The sequence below is a fragment of the Poecilia formosa genome, unplaced genomic scaffold, assembly GCF_000485575.1.
Source record: "Poecilia formosa unplaced genomic scaffold, Poecilia_formosa-5.1.2 Scaffold11, whole genome shotgun sequence".
NCBI classification, from domain to species: domain Eukaryota; kingdom Metazoa; phylum Chordata; class Actinopteri; order Cyprinodontiformes; family Poeciliidae; genus Poecilia; species Poecilia formosa.
The window spans coordinates 3,779,161-3,801,043 of NW_006799950.1; the positions used below are offsets into that span (position 1 = coordinate 3,779,161).

The window sequence follows — 21,883 nt, forward strand, 5'->3', positions numbered from 1 at the left end:
TATATATATATATATATATATACCCCTCCGTTAAGTACAGCAGAGGAGCAGTGATGCTGTGGGCCTGTTTCTCTTTTTAAAGACACTGGAAATCTTTTTGTATTGCATATCAACTGTTTGACAATTGCTTATTTTAAATAAAAATGGAGTGAAATGAACATATGATTCCTTTAAAGAAGAGTGAGGACAAAAGTGTCAATATGTGGGGGAAAAAAATACGTGATTTCTGATAACACAAAGAACGACTGCAGATACCTAAAGATGTTGACAATTCAAAGGAACCCTATAAATAACAGAACATCAGTTTAATATGACCAGCGAGAACATTCTCTTTTTATTGTATCTTTTTGAAAAAACAAAAACAAAAAATCTTCTGTAATTCTCTTCTGTTAACATTTCAATATTCTGTACAAGATAAAAAGAAGTAAGCACTGCTTAAGAACAAAATCTCAAACTAAAAAAAAAATAGAGAGGAGGTTTACAATACAAATTAGTAGTAAGACATTGTCTGAAGTGCAATGGCATAGCTCAGATGGATTAAAAGTGAAACCGGAAAAGAAAAAAGAAAAATACTTCTCTATTTTTCAACAAACAGTAAATTCTTTACAGAGTAGAGACTGTAATATCTGATGTATTTAAACCTGTAAAAACATATTTACAAATAGCCATCATCTTTTATATACTTTTTTCTCATAATCACATATATATGTCAGCACCAGTAAAAAAACCCCCAAAACAAAATAAAATAAAATAAAATAAAATAAAAACAAAGAACATCAACAACAACCATTTTTGTTAAAATGTTGTCTACAGACTTGGTCCCAGTATTGTGATATTTGGAGGAAGCTTCTGTTCTCTGTCTGAAATCATTTCCAAACCAGATCTCAGAGCTCTCACTTCTAAAAAAGGACAAGACAGACACAGAGGGCCTTCAAACACCTTTCTCCTTCCACTTTGGCGTGGAACTGAAGTCCGAGCCTGCCTGGGCGCACGTCGGAGTTCTGGAAGAATGAAATTCCTTTTTTTTTTTCCTTTGTCCTGGAAAGCAGACTCGACAATCTGTGAGTTTAAAGCGCTGATGCGGGGTCTAAATTATTCAACCATTTTTTCCTTGACGAAAACTGGTCGAGTGCTACAACCCCGCAAACAAATCCGCATGTGACAACAACAAAAAAAAAATAGAGCCTCATTTGCAACGCTTACAGGACGACCGAGTTCTATTAAAGGGCTGGATTTCACGACGACGACAACAACCATAAGAACAGAAGGCTTTTTGGTTTTGTAGGTTACATCATTGTCCTAAAAACAGACACTCTTGTCTTTCACTGAATAATACAAAACATTTAGAGATGCAACATGTTGACAAGAACCACAGCAATAAAAACCTATGTTATATCTTTATGTTTACATTTCAGGGCTCAAGATGAGGCAGTCTGATGAAGGTGATGGTGAATGAAAGCATGAGCAGCTGACGTAAAGCCAACAGTTCCCTACAGGGAAGTAGAACCCACTGAGAGCCTTTATAGCTAAATATTGTTGGCCTGCAAGGCCAAAATCAACTTTTTGAGCAGTGGTTTGTGAACAAAAACAGGGCTGCTTGTGTTTTTTCCCCCCAATAGTGCAGCAGAGTTTCAGCTGTGGTGTAAAGCAGGGCTGATGGGAAGGCTGTGCTGCGACAGGAGGATGGACAGACATACTGCAGGCTATGGACAGAGCCTGCGATGATGTTAAGAGATAAAACAGGAATAAACTACACTGCCTTGCAAAGGTATTCATACTCCTCAATTTTTTTTTATTTTTACATTTCTTTCACATTATAGGCACAAACTTTAGACCATTTTACTGGGATTTTATGTGATGATCAACCAGCACAGCGATGCACATAACTGTAATTGAAAAAAAAACATAATGCATGGTTTTTAATTTCACAAAATGAAAAAATATTCCATTTGTATTCACTACCACTTTATTGAGATACAGTGTAGTGATTTAGATCGGTCATTTAAATTCACACTTAAATCCCATTTGGAATCCGTGGCAAGACTTTTTACAAACACCACCCCTCTGATGTAATGCCTGCCATACATTATTACAACATTTATTTGTGAACAATTTTGAAAACCCAGCCTACTTTCCCTTCCATTTCCCCAAATTTGCCTCACTTCGAGTTGGTTTATAATATAAAATCCATGTAAAAAAAATACATTAAAGTTTGGGACTGTAACATGACAAAATATGGAAAAGTTGAAGGAGTTTTGCAAGGCACTGCAGGTGAGCTTCTCTAGAAATTCCCCTCAAAACAAAATAAAGTCACTTGTGGTGTTTGAGTACATTCAGGGCCCAGCGATCATTTTTGGCTGATGTATGGGCTGCGGCTTGTGTCCCACAGACTGGTTCACACACGTGTCAGCGTCTTTGTTTGTTGTCACTGTGTATGCTGTGCTGTAGTTGTCTGTCCTATCCCACTCCTGTCCTTCGCTTTGTTCTCTTCACTCAAAACCATTATACAGTGCTACACAATGCAGGAAATGAAACAAACTCCCTCAAAAAAGAAAAAAAAAAGGAGAAATTATGGGTGGGTTGCCTAGCAAAAAGCACAAGAGGCTAGCCTGTGCTTGTGTTGCACAATAGTGGAACATCATTTGCGATGTGCCCAATATAAACAGAGAAATGAGTGCTGTGAGTGATGAATGAGTCTCTGGAGGGAGAGTAGGGGTACAGATTTGGGTGAGAGTGTATGTATATATATGTGGGGGGAAACAGAGTTGAGAGTGGAAATGGGAGCTTTGAGAGGATAGAGCTGAGAGATCTGAAGCACTGAACAGGGTGTCACACAAATAAATTGTCGTCTTGAGAACGATATTGTCTTCCTCTTCATCAGCCTGCGGTTTGGGAAAAGCTTGGGTTCAAAGTTAAGCGGTGTAAACGGGAATCGCTGTCAAACACTAGATTGTAAGGAAAATTTACTCCAGGGGAGAAACGAGTGAAACTAACAAAACACACCTCCTAATTCTTATATTGTTTTTCAATAATATGCACAAGACGTGTGAGAGCTCCTTCCATTTCAAACACACACACACACACACACACACACACGCACGCATACACACAGAAAACATAATACCAGAACTTATTTATAATCTCTCTCATGTTTTACAAAACAAAACATGCCAGTCTATGTCATGTCTTACTTTCTGTTGGACTTTCTCAGGTTATGTCCCAAAGTTGAGTTCATTCTGAAAATGTTCCCCATTGGCTATTGGTTCTGGAAAAGCTCGTCCATCCACCCGTCGCCCGAGTCCAGCTCCGCCCCCGATCCGTCACCCAAACCAAAGGCTCCCCCTCCTGAGGGCCCGCCCCCGTACCCATAGGATGACATGTCCTGATTGGCTGTCCTTTGGTAGCCCTGTGGCTGACCCCCAACTGCAACTCCTCCTGGTCCATAGGGTCCACCTCCTCCTCCCCCTATTCCTGGGCCTCCTGGACCCGGCCCAAAAGCCCCCATCCCAGACATCCCCTGGGCCATCATCCCTTGGGTAATCCCCTGGTTCATGACCATGGGTCGGGGCTGATTGGTCCTCGGCTGATTGCCCATGTGAGGGCGCATCATTGGGCTGCCCATACTTGCAGCCGGGTTGCCCACTCTGGGGTCCATTCCTTGGCCAGCCTGTCCAGAACCTGGAAAGTGTTGCTTGGTCATACGTGGAGGTTGACCCGGCTGCATACCGTAAGCCTGGGAGGAGGTGAACCCCACCATATCTCCTCCTGCTCCTCCTGTAGTCCTTCCGACTCCTCCCCCCATGGCCTGTAGACCTTGTCCTTGCTGCTGTGGCCAGCCGCCAGCCGCCATCCCAGCTCCACCTCCTCCGCCTCCTAGCATGCTTTGCAGTCTCTGAGACTGGGCTTTGGCGGGGCCTTTGAGGGGCTGCTGAGCTATGGAGTTCATTAACATCCCTTGCCCTCCATAAGCTCCAGCCCCGCCGCTCCCGGGGCCCCCGGGCATACCTCCGAGTCCAGGACCCGCACCCGCCTGCCGAGGAGGCCCTCCGGCAGGGTTGTGCTGTGGTGGAAGACCCATGGAGGCTTGGACGCTTTGGTTCTGGTGCTGCTGCTGGTGGATCATTTGGCTCATTGAAGGGTTGAGGCCATATAAGGCACCCTGGTTGGACCCCTGGGTGCCATAGGATAGTCCCATGTCGGCTTGAGGTCCCACTGGACCACCTTGACCCTGAACAGAATTCATCTGGACCATCTGCTGCTGGTTGTGCTGCTGCTGCTGGAGGAGACGAGAGGACCGCATATTTTGGAGCGATTGGCTTCTGGATGCCAGATCTTGTGGAGGACCTATGAATGGAAATTAAAGAGATGTTAGAACAATAAAAAAAGACAGACAAATGGGAATGGACAAAAAAATACAACAAATAAATGCTGAGGTTTAGGAATTATGTTTATGAAATTGTTTGTATGGTGCTGGACTTCCCCTCAGATAGTCTACCCTGTAGAGAAGGTGGACCTCTAACTGTCCAGGACCATCAACCTCCAAACAGAAGTCCCACAAGGTTGGTGTATTTTGAGCCCCTTTACATCTACGACTTTGACTCCTCATAGTTTGAACAATCGTGAGACAGACTTCATGGAAGATGTGGAGGATACAGGTCAGAAGATACCAGAAAAAAAACCCAGTTCCTCTTGAATGTCAGAATAAAACAGAGAAGACGGTGGTGGACCACTGCAGAAAGAAGTCATTCCTACTCCAGTGGAAAAGATAAACAGTATCACACACCTGGATTCATCCTACACATGATCTCACCTGCTATACTCACATACTTTCTCAGGTCACAAGTGGATTTACCACCCAGTGACACTTAGCTACATGGCTGCTGTAAAAAGCATTCTGATCATCAGCATCACATCTTGGTCTCACTATTGTAACCAACAGGACCTACGGAGGGATCAAATCATTATAATGATCAAAGACGCTTCCCACCCCAGTAACCGTCTTTTTATTTATTTACTTCATCATTCAGGTGCAATATATCCACTGTTGATAAAAGACGACACTGAAAATTTGTGCTCAGCCAGCAATCTACCCACGACGACAGTCACGGTTGCTCATTTTTCCTTCCTGTTTATTCCTCAGCACATTTCCTGGGTTGCCTCTTGCGATTTCTAGTTTCATATTTTCCTTCCGTCTATCCTCCAGCCAAGGAATGATTCAGGGCATGTTTCACTGTGTGCTACGCATGCATAACAGAGCGTGTGACAAATGAAATCCTGAATCTCAAAAATATGTCCCGTCTAACCTCGGTTCGCCAAAACATGGCACAGATAAAAACAGTTGAGCACCAGCAACTCATTTTCACAGTTTCTCCTATTAAAGCAGAACTGAAGGAGCCTGAGGAAGTGAAAATGGCTCTAAATCCTTTAATAGGCCCAATACTGACACCACTCCACTAATCCCTCTTCTTAAAGCGCAGACCTGAAATGTAACAGACGAGTGAGAACTTGATGGATAATGCAATCCAGGCTCATAAGTAGGAAGAAACTCATGAATGCTACCAGCTAAGACAATATGAGCAATACCACAATCAAAGTGGACTGGTTGGATGCTATATTTCAGAGGGTGTGCATAACAAGCTCCAATATAATATTTATAGCAATTGTATATGTATTTGGCCCGTGCAAGTCAGCTGAACTAGATGACGACTCTTTAAATTCTTCAGTTTTATCCATCAATTGTCTCACAGCTGAGTTCATAAATGGAGACATTATCCACATATTGATGCAACTTCTGGCCACCATCCCAAAGAAGCTGGAAATTTTCTGAATTGTTTACCAAATTTCTGAGGTCTACGTTTTCTGTGAACATTAGCACTTATTAATGATTTGTTTCATTCACGGCAACATTCACCAATCTCATCACATGCCACATGTTGTCCTAATACCGCACAGCTTTACTCTGGCTGCATATCTACAATAGTTTCATCTGGCATCATCTTCCTCTCCACCTTACCTTCCCAGACTTGCAGACAGACTAATGGCTATAAATGGCTTGAGTGTTGACTCCCCTCCTCCATCTCTCCATCATCCTCTCACCCACTCATCTTCACTCCTCCTCCATTCCCAACCTCAGGTTCTACCTACCAGGACCATCTACCTCTTCCTCTTGTTGCCAGTTCCCCAACCCCCATCCCTTTCTCCTCCACTCCCACTTCCCTCGTCTCATCCATCTCACTGACTTCCCCAGAACTCTGGGGGATGCAGGACGGACAAGTTGCCTTGGTAACAGGCAGATCAGGATTTTTTTTTTTTCCCAGAGAGAATGAGGCAGAAGAGAGGAGAAAGAGCAACTCAGAGATGACTGATATATATCTGACTGAGGCAGATAAAAGCGACAGGGACGGGTTTGACAGGAATATTTGGTCAGAGCTGCTTTTAGATTCTAACCCCTGAACTGACAAGAGATGCAGAAACAGTTTTGTGCTGGTTGTCTGTATTATATATTAACTTATTAGGCGAGCTACAGCTGGAGATACAATCAGTCACAACAGGACTCGTTTTCACATTTAGCATTTATCACCACAAACGTCAATGCATTTTATTTTTATTGTATGCAAGGGGGATCAATACAAAGCAGTAAGAAGTGGAAGGAAAATGACAATTTTCAAAAATATTTTGAAAAAAAAAATCTTGAAAAGTAAGTTGTGCATTTGTATTCTCACTCCTTCAGTTTATACTTGTTTCAGAACTACCTTTTACTTTAATTACACCTGCAAATATTTGGGGTACGTCTCCACTGCAGTCAATTCTTTGTAAAATAGCCAAAGCTCAGTCTGATTGTCTGGGCAAATTCATTTTTAAATCTTCTCAAAGATTTTCAGCCAACTTTACGTCTGAACTTTGACTAGGCCAGACCTTCACACGAATATGCTTTGAACTAAACCTCTGCATTGTAGCTCTGGACTGATATTTAGCATCGTCGTCTTGCCCAGTAAAAGTGTTTGTCAACAATGCGTCATTTTCCTTCAGTGTCACAAAAGTGCACTTCTCTTTGGTATTTCTGTGACATGAAATCCCATTAAATCACATTGAGGTTGTGGTTGTAATGTGATGAAATGTGAGGCGGAGCCTTGTAGACAAGACTGTCTGGCTGCCTGCTACCTTTTATGGAATGAACTCGGGTATTTTGTGTGTTTTACCTTGGTACTGATTGACTTGGGGGTATGGATTCCTCTGGCCCTGGCCCATCTGTCTGGGGAGATGCTGCTGCTGCTGGAGCTAAACACACACACACAAATACAAATAATTATGAGCACATGTTAGAACTGCACAACCTTCTTTCAGGTCAGATAAATCTGCTTAGGACTTGACATCATCATGCAGCACCATTCATGAAAAAAAAAATGAAGGGGAAAATCCAAATAAAACAAACTTTTACTTTAGCTATAAGATCAATTTAGAGTATGAACCAAAGATTATTTTTTTGTGAGCAAACACACTCTCTATTTACATTTTGAATACGCCGATACAGAGGCAATTAATAGCAAGTGTCCGTACCTGATATAGATCTGAATGAAAGCTCATGTAATGTTTTCCTAATATAATACAGACCTAACAATTTAATTTTATTAGCAACTGAGTGAAGGAAGCATTTTGATTATAAAAATGTTTCTGAATGAAAGCCTGGGAGGGATTTCTGTAGCTTCACAGCAAAACATTAAACAGTTTTAATCTGGGATCAATTAAGCGCACATAAGGAAGGAAGACTTGTGATCCCCAGATATGCCCCAAAACTTAAATTTTAATCTGTACAGCACAGATAAATTGCTTATATTAACACAATACCTGCTTAAAGATGGTGACTTTACGTCATACGGTAGATGGCATTGTGCACAGGATTGGTTAAGGTATGTTTGCCGATGGCCAAACAAAATTTGGCCTCTTCCTTTAAGATGCTGTGCTCTACACTGTAAGATGATTTTTTTCCCAGGCATTTCAATACAGTTTATTGTTTATTTTTGATTTGATCTGCACTAATTTAATCCAGGGTAAACTACCAGGATATCCCCTTCCTCTATGCAAGACTGTGAAAATATAACATAATATAATTCAGCCAGATTGTAAGATTTTATTAAATCTGTCAGATCAACTCCAACCATCATCTCAATTCATTGAACTACCTTCTTAAAAATGACTACATCCACCTTCTTACAGCTAAGGAAATCTGAAAATTGAGTCCTTTTTTTTCCCTCCACGACAAAATACAAAATGTCTTTCAGAAACAAATATATGTGTAAATATATTTATATAGATGTGTTTTTGAGGCATTTACCATTTGTTTCAAAATGAACTAGCAGATGTTGACAACCGCTGGAACTACAGATGCCACAGATGTAAGATTAGTTTAAAGTGAGATTGTTCGCAGCCCCTCAGCTATGGTGATCCAGGTGTTTGGTACAGCATAATTGAAACAGATGTTGTGCAAAAAAGACAGATGTAGGTGCAGTGGAAGTTAGGCAGATGCTTGCAGCAAATGATGCTGTTGAGGTAAATGTAAGACAGATGCTTGGTAGAGTTGAGGTTAATCAGTTGTTCGGTAAAGCAAAGATAAACGCTGGCCTTATGAGGACTGGACTCGTATCTGAGGCCAAACAGGCGCCTGATGCAGAAGACACAGGCTTTGGTACAGTAAAAGAGCAGACAGGTCTTGGATACTATACGAACAGATGCTGATCTTCATTCAGACAGATGTTCAACCTGTTAGAAACAGGTGTCGGCACTGCTGGGCGCATGCAGATGGCGGTTAAGTTGATACTGAAGAAAAGGGCTGAATCGGAGAAAAAGGGCCTTGCAACATTAATAACGCCCCTTGAAATTTTTCTTGCAACACAGAACCATTTATTTTATTTTTATGTCCTAAACCCACATGAAGCTCTGCAAATTTGATTTGCAATCTGAAAGATGTGGCCCATATAAGTTTTCATCTCTCCTTAATCTGATACTCCTAAATTAAACATCGTATAAATGAGAGCCTTCAGATGTCATCTAATACAGTTAATCTTTGTGTATTTTAATTTAGGCATAAGGCTAACTGTTTGTTGAAGGCTGCAGATGTTTGTTGGTGAACACACAGCGTCATGAAGATCAAGGAACACGGATGTGGAGACGCTGGTTCACCTTCCAGTCGGGCAGCGATTTTAAGCAGGCAGTCAAAGCAACAATACATATTTATGTGTTAGAAAGGCCCTAGTCATAGTTGAATTAAATTCAACTGAAAATATGGGACAAGAGAGGAAAATTGCTCTCCAGCTTGAGCCTCAGCTATTTTGTAAACAAAAATGGGTGAACATTTCAGTGTCTATAAATGCAAAGCTGGCATAGACATACACCGAGCAACATATGATATAAAGTGGCAGCAACTGAATCAAAACCGTATAAAAAAGCGAATATTTTGCACTTAAGATAATTAAAAAAAAACCTTGGTAAAAATCTTCTACCATGAACTCCTGAAGTGACATAGTTTTAGCTTCAACTGGTTCAAGTTCCGTAATAAAAGAAATAAAATAAAAATGTATCCTATTAAGCACCTTTTGCTATAGAAATTATTAATTACTTAGTCCAAAAAATAGTCAACTGATTAGCTCTACACTGTATGTTAAATCAAAACTAAAACGTTTCAGCCCTAATATCCAGTCAGACGGCGGCGGTGCGAGTCCTCGGTACGCGCTCCTGTGTTTGCGGGTCTGTGTGTGTTTCCTTTTTGCTGATCCAATTAAAAGACACATGGTGGGTGGCAACATCATAGTTCAGAACTCTTTACCACTTGATTTCTCTCAGAAGGAGAAATAAAAAGCAAACACTACATTATCACAGCAGGAGGCATGCGAGCCAAAAACACACACACACAAACACACACATTACAGAGTTGAAAAGGAAATGGTGAGGAGAGGGCTGGATGCGAGTAATTAAACATGCAACCTGACTTCAGTGAGGAACAGGAGAGAGTTAAGGTGCTGCACACACACACAAGCCGGAGGTCGACTGCAAAGTCCTTCTGTCACCTGTTCGACCAGAAGATGCTGCCTCTGGATCTTCTGCTGCTCCATCATTTGCATCTGCAACCTCTTCTCTTCTATCACCATCATCTGCTTCATCATGGCCGCCTGCTGGTTGCTGGGGTAGACTGGAGGTGGACCTGACCCCTGGCTGGGGCCCACGCCAGAGGCAACGCCCCCAGCTGGGTGAGGAGGGGGTATTGCACCGGGTGGCCGGGACATTCCCACCACGCCTTGCTCCTGAAACATCAAAGAAGAAGAAGAAAGCAACAGGTCAGGAAGACTGTTGAACAGGTAATTATGTGATCAACACTAACGTGTTGAGAAATTAAATATTTGGTGTCTTATTAAATATTATTTTAGGAAAAAAGAGGGAGAATTAGTCTAATACTAACCGAAACTAGGTTTTTTATTTTTCTTTAAAGCTCCTTGCTCATATCTGACTTTTTAGCAGTCTGGATTTGTTTCATGGCAAGTAGTTTTAAAATTAAATGCTTAATCTTTGAAACAAGCCATCTCTTTTCACTACACCTTCAGTTAAAACTTTGTAACTTGTAATATGGTGACATTTTACTGCCGTAAAACTAAGCAAAAAAAGGTATTAAAATGTACTATAACTGTCTTAAACACAGCTTTTATTTTGTGTTTATCAAATACATGTGCAATTATAAAGAGCTTTATAGATCACAAAAAATATACAAATAAGAATAAACAACCATCACTAAACACAGTCAAATAAGCAGTAGTTTCGTAATAAGTCGGATTACTCTTTGCACCATCACACTAGTCAGTTTGAATAACAAATTTATTCAAAAAGCACATTTTAAAAACAATCAAGCAATGACAATTAATAAAAGCTATTTTCATAGTCTTTTGCTCTATTTGGAGCAAAGTCCAAGCGAAACCAATGAACATTACGTGGTGACACTAATATTTCTGGTGTAAGAGGTGCACCCGCAATGGACCTGAAAACTGTCCAGTAACTTTGGATCACTTTCACATTTCAGTTCAGTTCCTGGAAAATATAAGGGATGCAGAAAGCTCTCACTGGTGAGCAGATGTTGAAAAGATCAGTTAGGAAAGACTGGATCAGACCCTTTAAAAACCTTAAGAGGTAAAAAAAAAAAAAAAAAGGAAAGAAAAGAAAATTCAAAATATGGGAAGCCAGTTTAATCTGCACACTTTGTAACCGACCCAGATTGACGAACGCTGCAGCAATCCGGATGTGGCGTAACGGAAGCATGAATCACATTTTTCCAGCAAAAAAAAAAAAACAAAACTAACGAGCAAACGAGGCTTTACTTTGGCAGCAGCTCTAAATTGAAGACAAATACAGTTTATATTGCTTTCAAAAAGGCTTCGTTTAGAGTCATGTCATATTTCAAAAGCTTCAACTTGCATCTGAATAAAATCAAAACAGAAATTGGGTGCAATTATGTTTTTCAGCAAATGATAAACTAACAAGATTTTTGCATTTTTATGTTCACTCATCTTCATAATTAATAAATGTGCTAAACTACAAGCAACATTAAACTGTTATGCAAAGGATTCTGACATGGGTACTGTGTTTATGGGTTTTAGATGTGAAGAGTGACGAACTGTAATGTACTGGCACAAACTGGTACAAACTGTTGATGGGATGCCGGGATCGGTTTCTCAGCAGCCTCTGTTCCCTCTCTGCCAAGGCAGGGAAGTGGGGAACTGTAATCCTCTCTCGCTCTAAAGAAATTAAAATTTCCAAGTCTTATTTATGTCCTTGTTTACGCATTGTGGGTAAAACCCAATAAAAACAGTCTCATTAGCATCTCATCGCCTAATGAAGTAATTTCAGGCGATAAAAACATCCTGCTCTGAGTCACTGGCTGCTCTTTGTCATGACACAACGGGAATCAGGTGGAGATGAGAAAAATATTCAGTGCACTCACAGAACCACATCCCCGTACAGTGGCAGCTTTACTCCGTCTGTGTTTGGTGGTTTTCAGCTCACAAAGAGAGAGACAGTCAAAACTAAAGACAGACATGGGCCACCCTGAGTCCTCCCAGTGGAGCGCTGGTTTGTCCTCTCTGCATACATTAGCTCTTCATTATCATATAAAGAGCACTTCCCTCTCCACTCGGCTGTATGCTAATCTGTAATAGGATGAAATGGCCTGCTCTGGCCAATGGGAGTGCAGCGTTTATGGGTCTATTAAAGGTTAGACAGCAGAGCAAGAGTGGACAGCGTTTAGGCTTGCCAGCAATTGAAAAGATGGAAGCAGAAGGAACGTTTCAGGGCCAATGCAAAGCGTTTGCACTTTGCTGATGTAAAACAAAACAAACACAGGCCATCAGACTTTGTACGGCAAATCACATTTACCTGCAGGCGAGCAGGAAACGGCAAAAACGGGATTACGCTGCCGAATCATAGTCTCAGTTAAATTCTGTAAAGTACAACCGTCCTCGACATGTTCTGAAAGAGTCAAAGCCTCATAATCCGTATTGAGACTCTGCTCTTCTTAGAGAGGAGGAAGGTGAAGATAAAGCTTGTATATTAGAGCACCAAAACACCCTGCAGAGCAAACAGAGTCAGCCGCTCAAGACCGGCTTAACAGACAAGCAGACCAGACTGATCGATGTTCACAGATACGTGTCTCATCTCCGCTTGTTTGTGCCTTGATGGAGGCAGAGCAGTCAGATGATTGACTGCAGAGCATGCGGTGTTGGGAAGCTACCAACAGGTGGCAGTGGAGATCTTTAATCTCAGGAATGTGTGTGTGTGCGTGTGCATGCATGTGTGAAAGTCTCAGTGGCCTCCTCTCAGCAGATGGCTCAATCATGACGGTTCTGATCTACGATCTGTCCCTCTCTCCCCATCTCACTCTTCCTCTTTTCTTCCCTTTTCTCTAAACATCGCCTCCTCCAAACTCTCTTTCTCCTTTCTCTCTTCAGATCTCCCCCTTCTAAACAGAGGGAGCCCGCATCATGTCCGCACAAATAAGGATTAAACAGGAAAGATGGACATACGGAATAAAAGCTTTTGGTGGAAGTAATGCATCTTCCTGATGGGAAAAGAAAAGAGAAAATAAATCACCATGTGTGAGCTGAGAAAGGAGGCAGAAGAGCAGGATGAGGAACTAAGCGGGAGACTTTGAGTGTTGATCTCGTTTAGGGAGGAAAAAAAAAAATCAAGTCTGAGCTTGGAGGTGATGAGCCATGGACGGGAGGAGAGCAGGTACCCTGGCAACAGTAGCTGCGGCGATGAGCAGATGGCGCTCGGAGGACCGGTTATGGCCGCCGTGCCTCGTCACCCTTCGAAGCGCTGGGCAGACCCCAATGAATCTCACACAGTGTGCATACAAAAAACACAGAGTTACACTCAAGTCAGAGTCCTTAGTAATCTTTCCTAACTGAGTTCATCAGACAATCACTTCAGCAGCTCTCTTTCTCTCTGTGTGTATTCATTTACTATAAATACAGATTAGCTGGTCCCACTTGCTAAAGCTAACGGCTAATCTGAGAAGGGCCAAGTCCAAAAATCTGACTTCTACACTCCATACCCAAAAACATCACAACATCACAATAGTGTACACAACTTCACTGTCACATCTGAATCAGAGGAGACACTTCTATCTAGCGCAGACTAGTGAACTTCCTGTGCATCAAGAATGAAACATTTGATGGGTTTCCGATCTGATAATCGGAAACCCATCAAAGTGACGCAGAGACTTAAAGTCTAATAGCAGTTTAAGTGAAGACCGCCTCATTAGAGAATCGCTGAAAATCAGGCAATTTTCAGCTTGACCAGCCTCAGAAAGTAATCTTTTCAGTAATGCGTACTTCAGTAACAACACAATTTCTTATGACACGTTGAGACATGTCTGCGGTTTATTCTGACTGCAAGAGAGCGAGAGAGAGAGTAGACCTTGAACAGATAACAGGATGGCTGAACAGCATAAAGAAAAGTCTGCTACGGAAAATGCTGGAGTGGGAAATGTCTTACTTTAGCTTATGGTTTTCTTTCAGGAATACATAGACCTGTTTCAGTTATGCTAACCGTGCTAGCCTTACTAATTGCTAATGTAAGACGTAAACAAACGTATAGACGTATAGAAAATTAGTTTAACTTCTTGTGGCCATATCACAGAAATACTTAGAGCCTCCAGCTATTTTAACCTTTTGAATAAAACTGTCACTAGGTACTTGTAGTACCTAGATCATTCCCCGCAGTGTATAAATATAGAATTTGATATTAGCCGTCAGCTTCAGCCTCAGTACCAATGACATTGATTTAAACTAAATGAAGATGAAATTAGGCCCGTCACGATAACAAATTTTGCTGGTCGATAAATTGTTCCAGCAGTTAATGTGATAAACAATAATGTTGTTTTGAGACCAATTTTTAAGTAATACAATGGTAATGGCAAAATAATAATGCAAGAACACATTCACAAAGATCAGTAAAGTTTCAGTTCTAATGAACCTTTAACACTGGAACTGGAAAACATTTTAAATATCCAAAATAAATAAATAAATAAATAAAGCAATTAAAATTAATTTTGAAGTCTTTGTAGACGAAATTGTCCTTCAAAAAAGGGCCAACTGAGACCAAAGTCTTCACACTGAAGACTTTTATCATCCAGTTTTTAGAAAGAGAGAAAAAGAAGAGATGAACGATAAACCATACCAGTGGAAATTATTGAGTTTGTTTTAATTTATCAATTGATTTATTGATTATTGTGACAGGCCTAGATGCAATGAGAGTTATCTACTAAAAGGAAGATATTGACTGCATATAACCCTTTTACACAACCTTAATTTAGAAATCCTGAACAACTCCTCTCATGCTAAAACAAAACGTTTCTAAAGAGTGTGCTTTGATTCGAACCGGCTCCATCTTTCTCCACCTCTTCAGTCCTACCCCAAAAGCACACCACCGGCTCCACGCAGACCACACACTTTCAAAGCAATCCACGGCAGGAGCTACTTCTCTTAGCTGCTGCTCAGCATAAGAAAGAAGGATGAAATGAAAGAGATGCTGAATGTATTACCGGTCACTCCGGAGGATATTTGTGTGTATGTGTGTATTGCAGCCTGTCAGCTTTATTGAGTTAGGAAGCAAGGAGAGCCCAGGTGATTGCATTACACTCGAAGTGAGCGGAAGTGTGCGTGTGTGTGTGCTTGCCCGTGTGTGTTAGTGAGACTGTCATGGTCTCATGTAGCAGAAACATGGCCACTGCCTTTGCTGTGTGTGTGTGTGTGTGTGTGTGTGTGTATTTAAAGGTGCATCTGCATCCTGAAATGAATCCCACAGGAGAGAGATTAAAGGTTGCGTTTGCTACTATGAAATAACACATGCAGACACCTAAATCAGGGCGCCCACAGTAGAAATCAAAAAAACAAACACAGATTAAAACAGCACTGCATGAAGCCTTACAGCTTGCACATTGAGAAAACACATATACTCGCAGCCTGGAGGAGCAGCGGTGGCTGGCAACAGAGCATTGGGTGTCTGTGTGCTCCACACAGTCGCTCACATCTGTCACCCACTTGTGTGATCGAGAAGAGAAGAAAAAGAGAAGAGAAGAGGGGGGAGGAGGGCGGTGTAAAGAGGAGCGAGGGGAAGAGGTTTGGATAGGTGAGGAGAACTCTTACAGACAACACAGCTGCAAGAACACAGAGACGGCGAACGGAAAAGCACATCTGTATGCGCGACGTCTCGCGTCTACGTTCGGATCGGCAGCAGCGACGCAGCTGGGGATGGTTTGTGCTGCGGCTGCATGGAACGAGTCTGTGTCGTCTCTGGTTGATGAAGGGCACGCTTCGCAGCCAGCGCTCATCAACGCCTCAACGTCCTACAGGACCACACTTCACACACCCTGAGCCTTCTGGGGAGGTGCAGACATGTGGTAACCCGGCTCACGGCCTGTGGACTGGTTTCCCTTCACAACCACTGACTGATGGAGAGAGGACCACAAAATCCAGTGTGGCGTTTCTTCAAAGAAACATCTTATTAAAAACTTATGAAAATGATCACAATGACAGACAGTTAATGGATTCGGTGGAGAAAGAAAAAGGAAATTACCTCCTATTGTTTTAAGCTCTTTATCTTGACCTCATTCAGAAAACATGCAGCTATCAAACTGGTGGTAGGGGGATTTTAGACTTATTAACCCCGCTGTGAAGAAGTGAGCTTATGCTTTGAAAAAAAAAAAATCTTTCATGTTTGCGCAGCTGAAGATGTTTTATTTAATTAATATTTCCAACTATGCAAAAAAATAATGTCAATGAAAAAAAAGATAAAAATAGTTTTTCTTTACATTTTATTAAAAAAAAAGTCACATTGAAAATTATTTAGACAGTTCTTACAGATAAATGACAAAAAAATTATTGACATTTGAGGCAACACAAATCAAGTTTTCACATATTAGGATGATCAGATAAAAAAAAAAAATCTAGCCAATATTAGCCAGCAGAAACATACTGGAAAATATTAAAAGATCATTTTAGACCTAAATCTGGATAATTTGGGGGCATGCCTGTCGGTTTAGGTGTTGAGGAATAAAGGTAAAGGAATTCCTGCCATGGTCTCTTCCTACCACAGAGTATAGAAAGACCATGGCTGCCCAAGCAAAGACAAAACCTAATTGGTTATAAGACAAAACAAGAATATATCCCATGGTAGACTGCTTCTTTTTGACCTCAGGTTTTTTGGGTATGAAAAGAAAACTGCTAAAGAATGAAATGGTAAAGAAAGGAAGCCACCAGGACTCTCTTTGTCTGGTTCTACAAAAACAACCTTCCCACCAAGGCGACGAAAACATTGCTAGGAACTCAGTTTTAAAAAGACGTTTAAAATGCTGTTTTGATTTAGATGAAGACTCAACTTGACGTGGTTTCCACAGACTTCTCTTTGGTTAAGCCGCTGATTTTTCAATGTTAAAACCTCTGATTCTCAGGTCATATTTTGCCTGTGTGGGATGTTGGGTACTGGAGCTCACGGTTAAAGCATTATTACAAGCAAGCCGGGCAACAACCGCCTGACTGATTTACAAAGTCACATATGAAAACACACAAACACGCTAACCCTGAGCAGATGGTGGAGCCAGACCTCACCGTACTGACTATTCCCAGAGCGCCACAAGTAAAGAAGACATCACTCTGACATACTGACGTTATCATCTACCGCCATTTTTCAGGACTTCTTCCAAAAGTAGCCTCGACATCCTAGAATTTACTCATCCTAGCACACCACAAACTTCTCTTTTGTCATAAAAATCACAGGATAAACAACCTACGCCCACAAAACATGGACAATGGGTAAAAGTTTTTAGTTTTTTTACGCCTCGTCGATTGGAACAGCACATCCAAACCCGCCCCTGAAAACACACCGGCACACAAACTTGCACAGTTTCCCCCAGAGGGGAGTTATATTTAAACTGCTGAAGAAGAGCGTTGCTCCCCACAGAGGTCTGTTTAATCTCTAACATCTCTCTCCTCTAAACCCTAACTGGCCTATTTCTGAATCTTCTGAATCTGCACACTGGTGCACACGCACGTTATTTCGGGCTAACGTCAAAGTTAAAATTTACCATGAATTTTCCCCATCAGAGACTGGAGTAAAAACAAAAAAAAAACAAAAAAACGCCAATAAAGAGGTAGCCTAACGGGGTTCTCGGGATCATCCTCAAACCATAACTGAAGCGAGGTGATGCCATGCAGGGACACTGTGAAATCCATGTAGGCATGCAGGAGGGGATCAGTTTAAGTAAATGAATCCCTGCAGCAGGAGCTCTGTTTGGAGGCGCTGTGCTTAACAAAGTGATTTCTCTGCAGAGACAGGAAGCCACCCACAGACGGCATACAGCAGGGAATGTCACTCCACGCTCGTTTGCAGTCGTGCAGCGTGAAATTCGCTAAACTCCCGATTTCGGCGACAACAAATCTACCGGTTGGCGTTTACTTTTACAGTCGGCGACGTGCACTCTCGTTACACACCCGCTGCAGACAAGCATGTCCGTTTCTACAAATGTGACATCTGCTTTGTCCAATATCGCATGTAATCCGTCTCCAGTGTAAAGTCAGACCATTATTTGCGAATGAAGTTGGTTCATCTCACCCTTTGTTCAACCGCGTCGTCTCCACACCTGCTTTGAGTCATTGCAGCTGCTTTGTTTTCTTGCTCATTAGCAGGGGAGGAATGTGTAAATTTCGTTTGACCGCATTCCTCTTATTTATGCACCATGAGTGAGAGATGGTTGTTCAAACAAACAGTTAGCTAGATTTAGTTCAACCTTGTTTAACACTTGATGGCACTAAATTACTCTAGCAGTGAACAGTGATTAGCTAACCATAGCCTTTAAGTACATCCGCTGACTTTTTAAGTAGTTTGGTTTCAGTTACTGAAATTATTTTAAAGTTCTGAAAAGTGTGGTGTGCATAGGCATCCATGCCCTTCGTGGTAAATACTTTGCACAAATAAATTTAGCTGCAATTACAGCTTCAAACCTTTTGGCTTGCCTCTTCGTGTTTGTGGAGGGTGAGCATCTTCCTGAGTCTCAACTCGTATGCGACCTCCAACAGGTTTTCATCCAGGATTTTTCTCCATTTCCATCCGTCAACTCTGACCAGCCTCTTTTGAAGTGGCGTGACACTGCCACAATTATGTTTATTTTTGCAAAGCCCTTGTACAAATGTTGACTAACATAACATGGTGACTTACCACCGTGTTGCCAGGTGGGGAATTCAGGTAAAATGTTGTTGTAGACGAATAATAAAAATAAAAAAAAACTTTCATCAGTCCTTTAGATGTGCAGTAAATGCGTCAAGGTTTGAAGCTGAATAAGAAGAGAGGAAGATGCTGTAGGGAGCAACAATTCTTTCAATCTTAAAAAGGACTTTTTCTCTGTTAATGTGAACTGCTCTCTTAATGATATTAAAAAGGACAGATACTGGATATCTAAAATAAATGCCTATTTTTGCAAACATATTAAAATGTAACTAGTTTATAAGGGTGAGTTAAAGTTGTAAAAAAAAATTCCACAGAGAAAGATGTTGAAGTTATGCAGAAGATCGTACATAACTTCAGCTGCATGTTATATATATTAGCTGAAAGCCTTAGAACTGAGTGTTTAACATGCAACACTCATGTGTGCAACAGAGAGATCTGACAAATGTCAGTTTCTTCAGTTAAAATGGTAGATAAATAGTATTGTTTTTAGAAGGTGGCTGTCTTAACTAACAAGCCTGGGAGCCAAAAAGGTTGAATGATTGGAGAAGGAAAGAATCTCAGAGACTTTTCTGCCAGTTCATCCTCAACAAGAAACTAGTTCTATGTTAATTTCCCACACAAATACAATCCCTTTTTGCTTTGAATGATGATAAAACGCACAAACATATCAACAATAAAAAGCAAAACTATAGATTTTTTTTCCCCACGGTGTTCAAAAAAAAAAAAAAAGAGTGGCATCATGGCTACAATTATTTAGAAACAGAATTAACCGGATAGCATGACAGAGGCGAAACCACAAGCAACTTGATGCATAAATTAGCTTCCTGCTCGTTGGCTATTAATGCCGTTAATGTTCTGTTGCACCACTAATTTTCACCGTCATCCATCAAATTCCAGCAGCTTTCTAAACCTCCATGCCGGCCGGCCGAACACCGAGTTGACTGGAGACCTTGGACCCGACACGGATATGAGAGGCTGGAAAGGGATGAGATCACTGGTGGCGAGCAGACGAGCTTACCACCCTGAGAGGGACCAGGTGCTACACTAAATCACCCTGGAAACGGTCGTCATGGAAACCTTAAAGGCACAGCAGGCAGGAGCCGTGGAAGCGATGAGTTGTAAATGACTAAGTGATGTAATTGTGCGCTCTAAACCGGGAGATTTGTGCGCTTGTCTGATGAGGCAAGGTGTTTCTGCTTAATCTAATTGTTGTGGAACCTCTCTTGTCTGCCGCTCCTTATTACTCATTATCTTTCACTGACGACGGGTCTGAGAGCGGTGAGAGAGCCCAGCCCTATACGGACGCTCGACACACCACCTGTGTTTGTGTTTGTAAGGTTATCCTATCGCCGTGGTGATTATTTGCTCTCCTCTGAATGAGAATTCACCAACTAGCCGTTTTGAATTATTCACAGCAGCGATCAGCGCTATTACACGGCTGTTAACGGAGGTGAAGATACGCTCCACGCATCCATCCGCCCTCCCCATCCCTCTCTCTCCCCCACACATAGAAAACTGCCCTTTTATCCACCCAGAAAACCTCCTCTTCAATTTCCTCCTCTTCCATCGTGCCACCCTCCCCGTGCTCCCCTCTCAATCTCCTCCTCACCTGATTGCTTTGCCACTGTTCTCTCTCTCTCTCTCTCTCTCTCTCTTCCACCTCTTACTCCCTCCTTCTCCATCTACCCTTCAGCTCCATCCATCTTCCCCATGTTCCCGCCTCCTTTGTTCACTCTCCTCCTCGCTCCTCTTCCGATTCTGCAGCTTTCATTTGTTTTTCCTGCATCGTTTCACGTTTGCTTTTCTTCATCTGAGCTCATCAATCTTTATTCTCCAGGTTGCTTTTTTAGCGTCGACATCCTCCCCCTGCCTCAGAATCAACCATATTTCACTCTCGCTTTTCTTTCTCCCCATTTATTTATTTGACTCCATCTTTACCACACAGCTGTATAACCTTCACCTTTCTTTGTCTTTTCCTCCATGTCTGAATCCATCTGAGCCTGTCATAGCCTCCTCATTATGTCTTCTCCTCCTCTGCGCTCCTTCCCTCCATCTCTCTCTTCTCCTCTCCAGAGAAGCCATTAGGTGCAGCTGTAAGGCTATTACTCTTTTTCCGTCTCTCTATCTTTTCTCTCACTTTGCTCTAGTCTCAGGGTAATAGACCCCTCTCTCACCCTTCTTTTCTTTCCCTCCATCCCTCAGTCTCTCCATCTCTGTGTTCCTTTCCTGCTCTTCATCCCAGCCGAGTTCACATCCTTTGACAATCTTCCGTTTCCATCCTCCTCGTCTTCTCTCCATCTTATTTCAGCATTCCTATAGCGACCCGAGTCATTCCTCCCGTTCTCCCATATTCCAGTGAGAGACCCTTCAAGTACTCCACTGTGTGCAATGCTGCATAGTGGTTAGAGGTCACTATAGTATGAAACACTCATTTAAATTCAATTAAGCTAAGTTGGAGGAAACCAAAATCTCTTTAGATTCTTTCCCGTCGCTAACAAACATTCAAACATTTCACAAATACTAAAAACGGATCCAATCCAATGCAACACCTTTACCAAGCCCGATAGTGACCAGGCTGATAGCACAGTGGACCTACAAATCTGAACGTGGTGACGATGACTTGAAGTTCGCACAGAGGTTCCTGAAACAGGATTTAGGTCATTTTGAATGGAGCGGTGTTGCTAGCTGGCCTCAATGTTTCAGAAACCGCTGATCTGGGATTTTCACGCAGAACCAGGACAAAAAAATGATCCAAAACTCGTCTCGAGCGGTGTGGTCAAGAGGCTTGCTCTGCATCGTCCGAAAAACGTTTTTGACTCAATCTGCTGTAAACCTGATTTCATAAAGACTTTGAGTTGCTTCCCACCGAATGAAGACAGAAGGATTATGGGAATTCAACCAAGTGAGGCCACGTATGAGGCTGTTCAAAGTCCTCAAGGCTGAATGTGGTTCGATGCTCAGAGATTAAACTAAACATTGCTCAAGTACCCATCAGTTGCAATACACATGAAATGGACATTAAATATTCTTTTCACTCAATTTCATTCCTCACACAAAAGCTACAACTGGTAGATATCCAGCCATAAAATGAGGTGCAACAGCTAATGAAATAGCCACTGGC

General features: G+C 41.8%; 1 protein-coding gene across 3 annotated transcripts in view; it reads right to left on the reverse strand.

Annotated features, from left to right (window-relative positions):
- The window catches only part of maml3 (mastermind-like transcriptional coactivator 3), a 129,235-nt gene that overhangs the window by 15,920 nt on the left and 91,432 nt on the right, over positions 1–21,883 (reverse strand). For 2 of the 3 annotated variants that reach the window (XM_007544624.2, XM_016667132.1), the window contains exons 4-6: positions 10,062–10,295; positions 7,200–7,278; positions 309–4,344 (exon numbers count right to left, since the gene is read on the reverse strand). In XM_007544624.2, the coding sequence (XP_007544686.1) occupies positions 3,257–4,344; positions 7,200–7,278; positions 10,062–10,295 (1,401 nt within the window). In that variant the 3' untranslated portion in view covers positions 309–3,256. Of the gene's footprint in view, positions 1–308; positions 4,345–7,199; positions 7,279–10,061; positions 10,296–21,883 lie in introns of those variants that run through there. The other variant, XM_016667131.1, reaches the window with a different exon arrangement.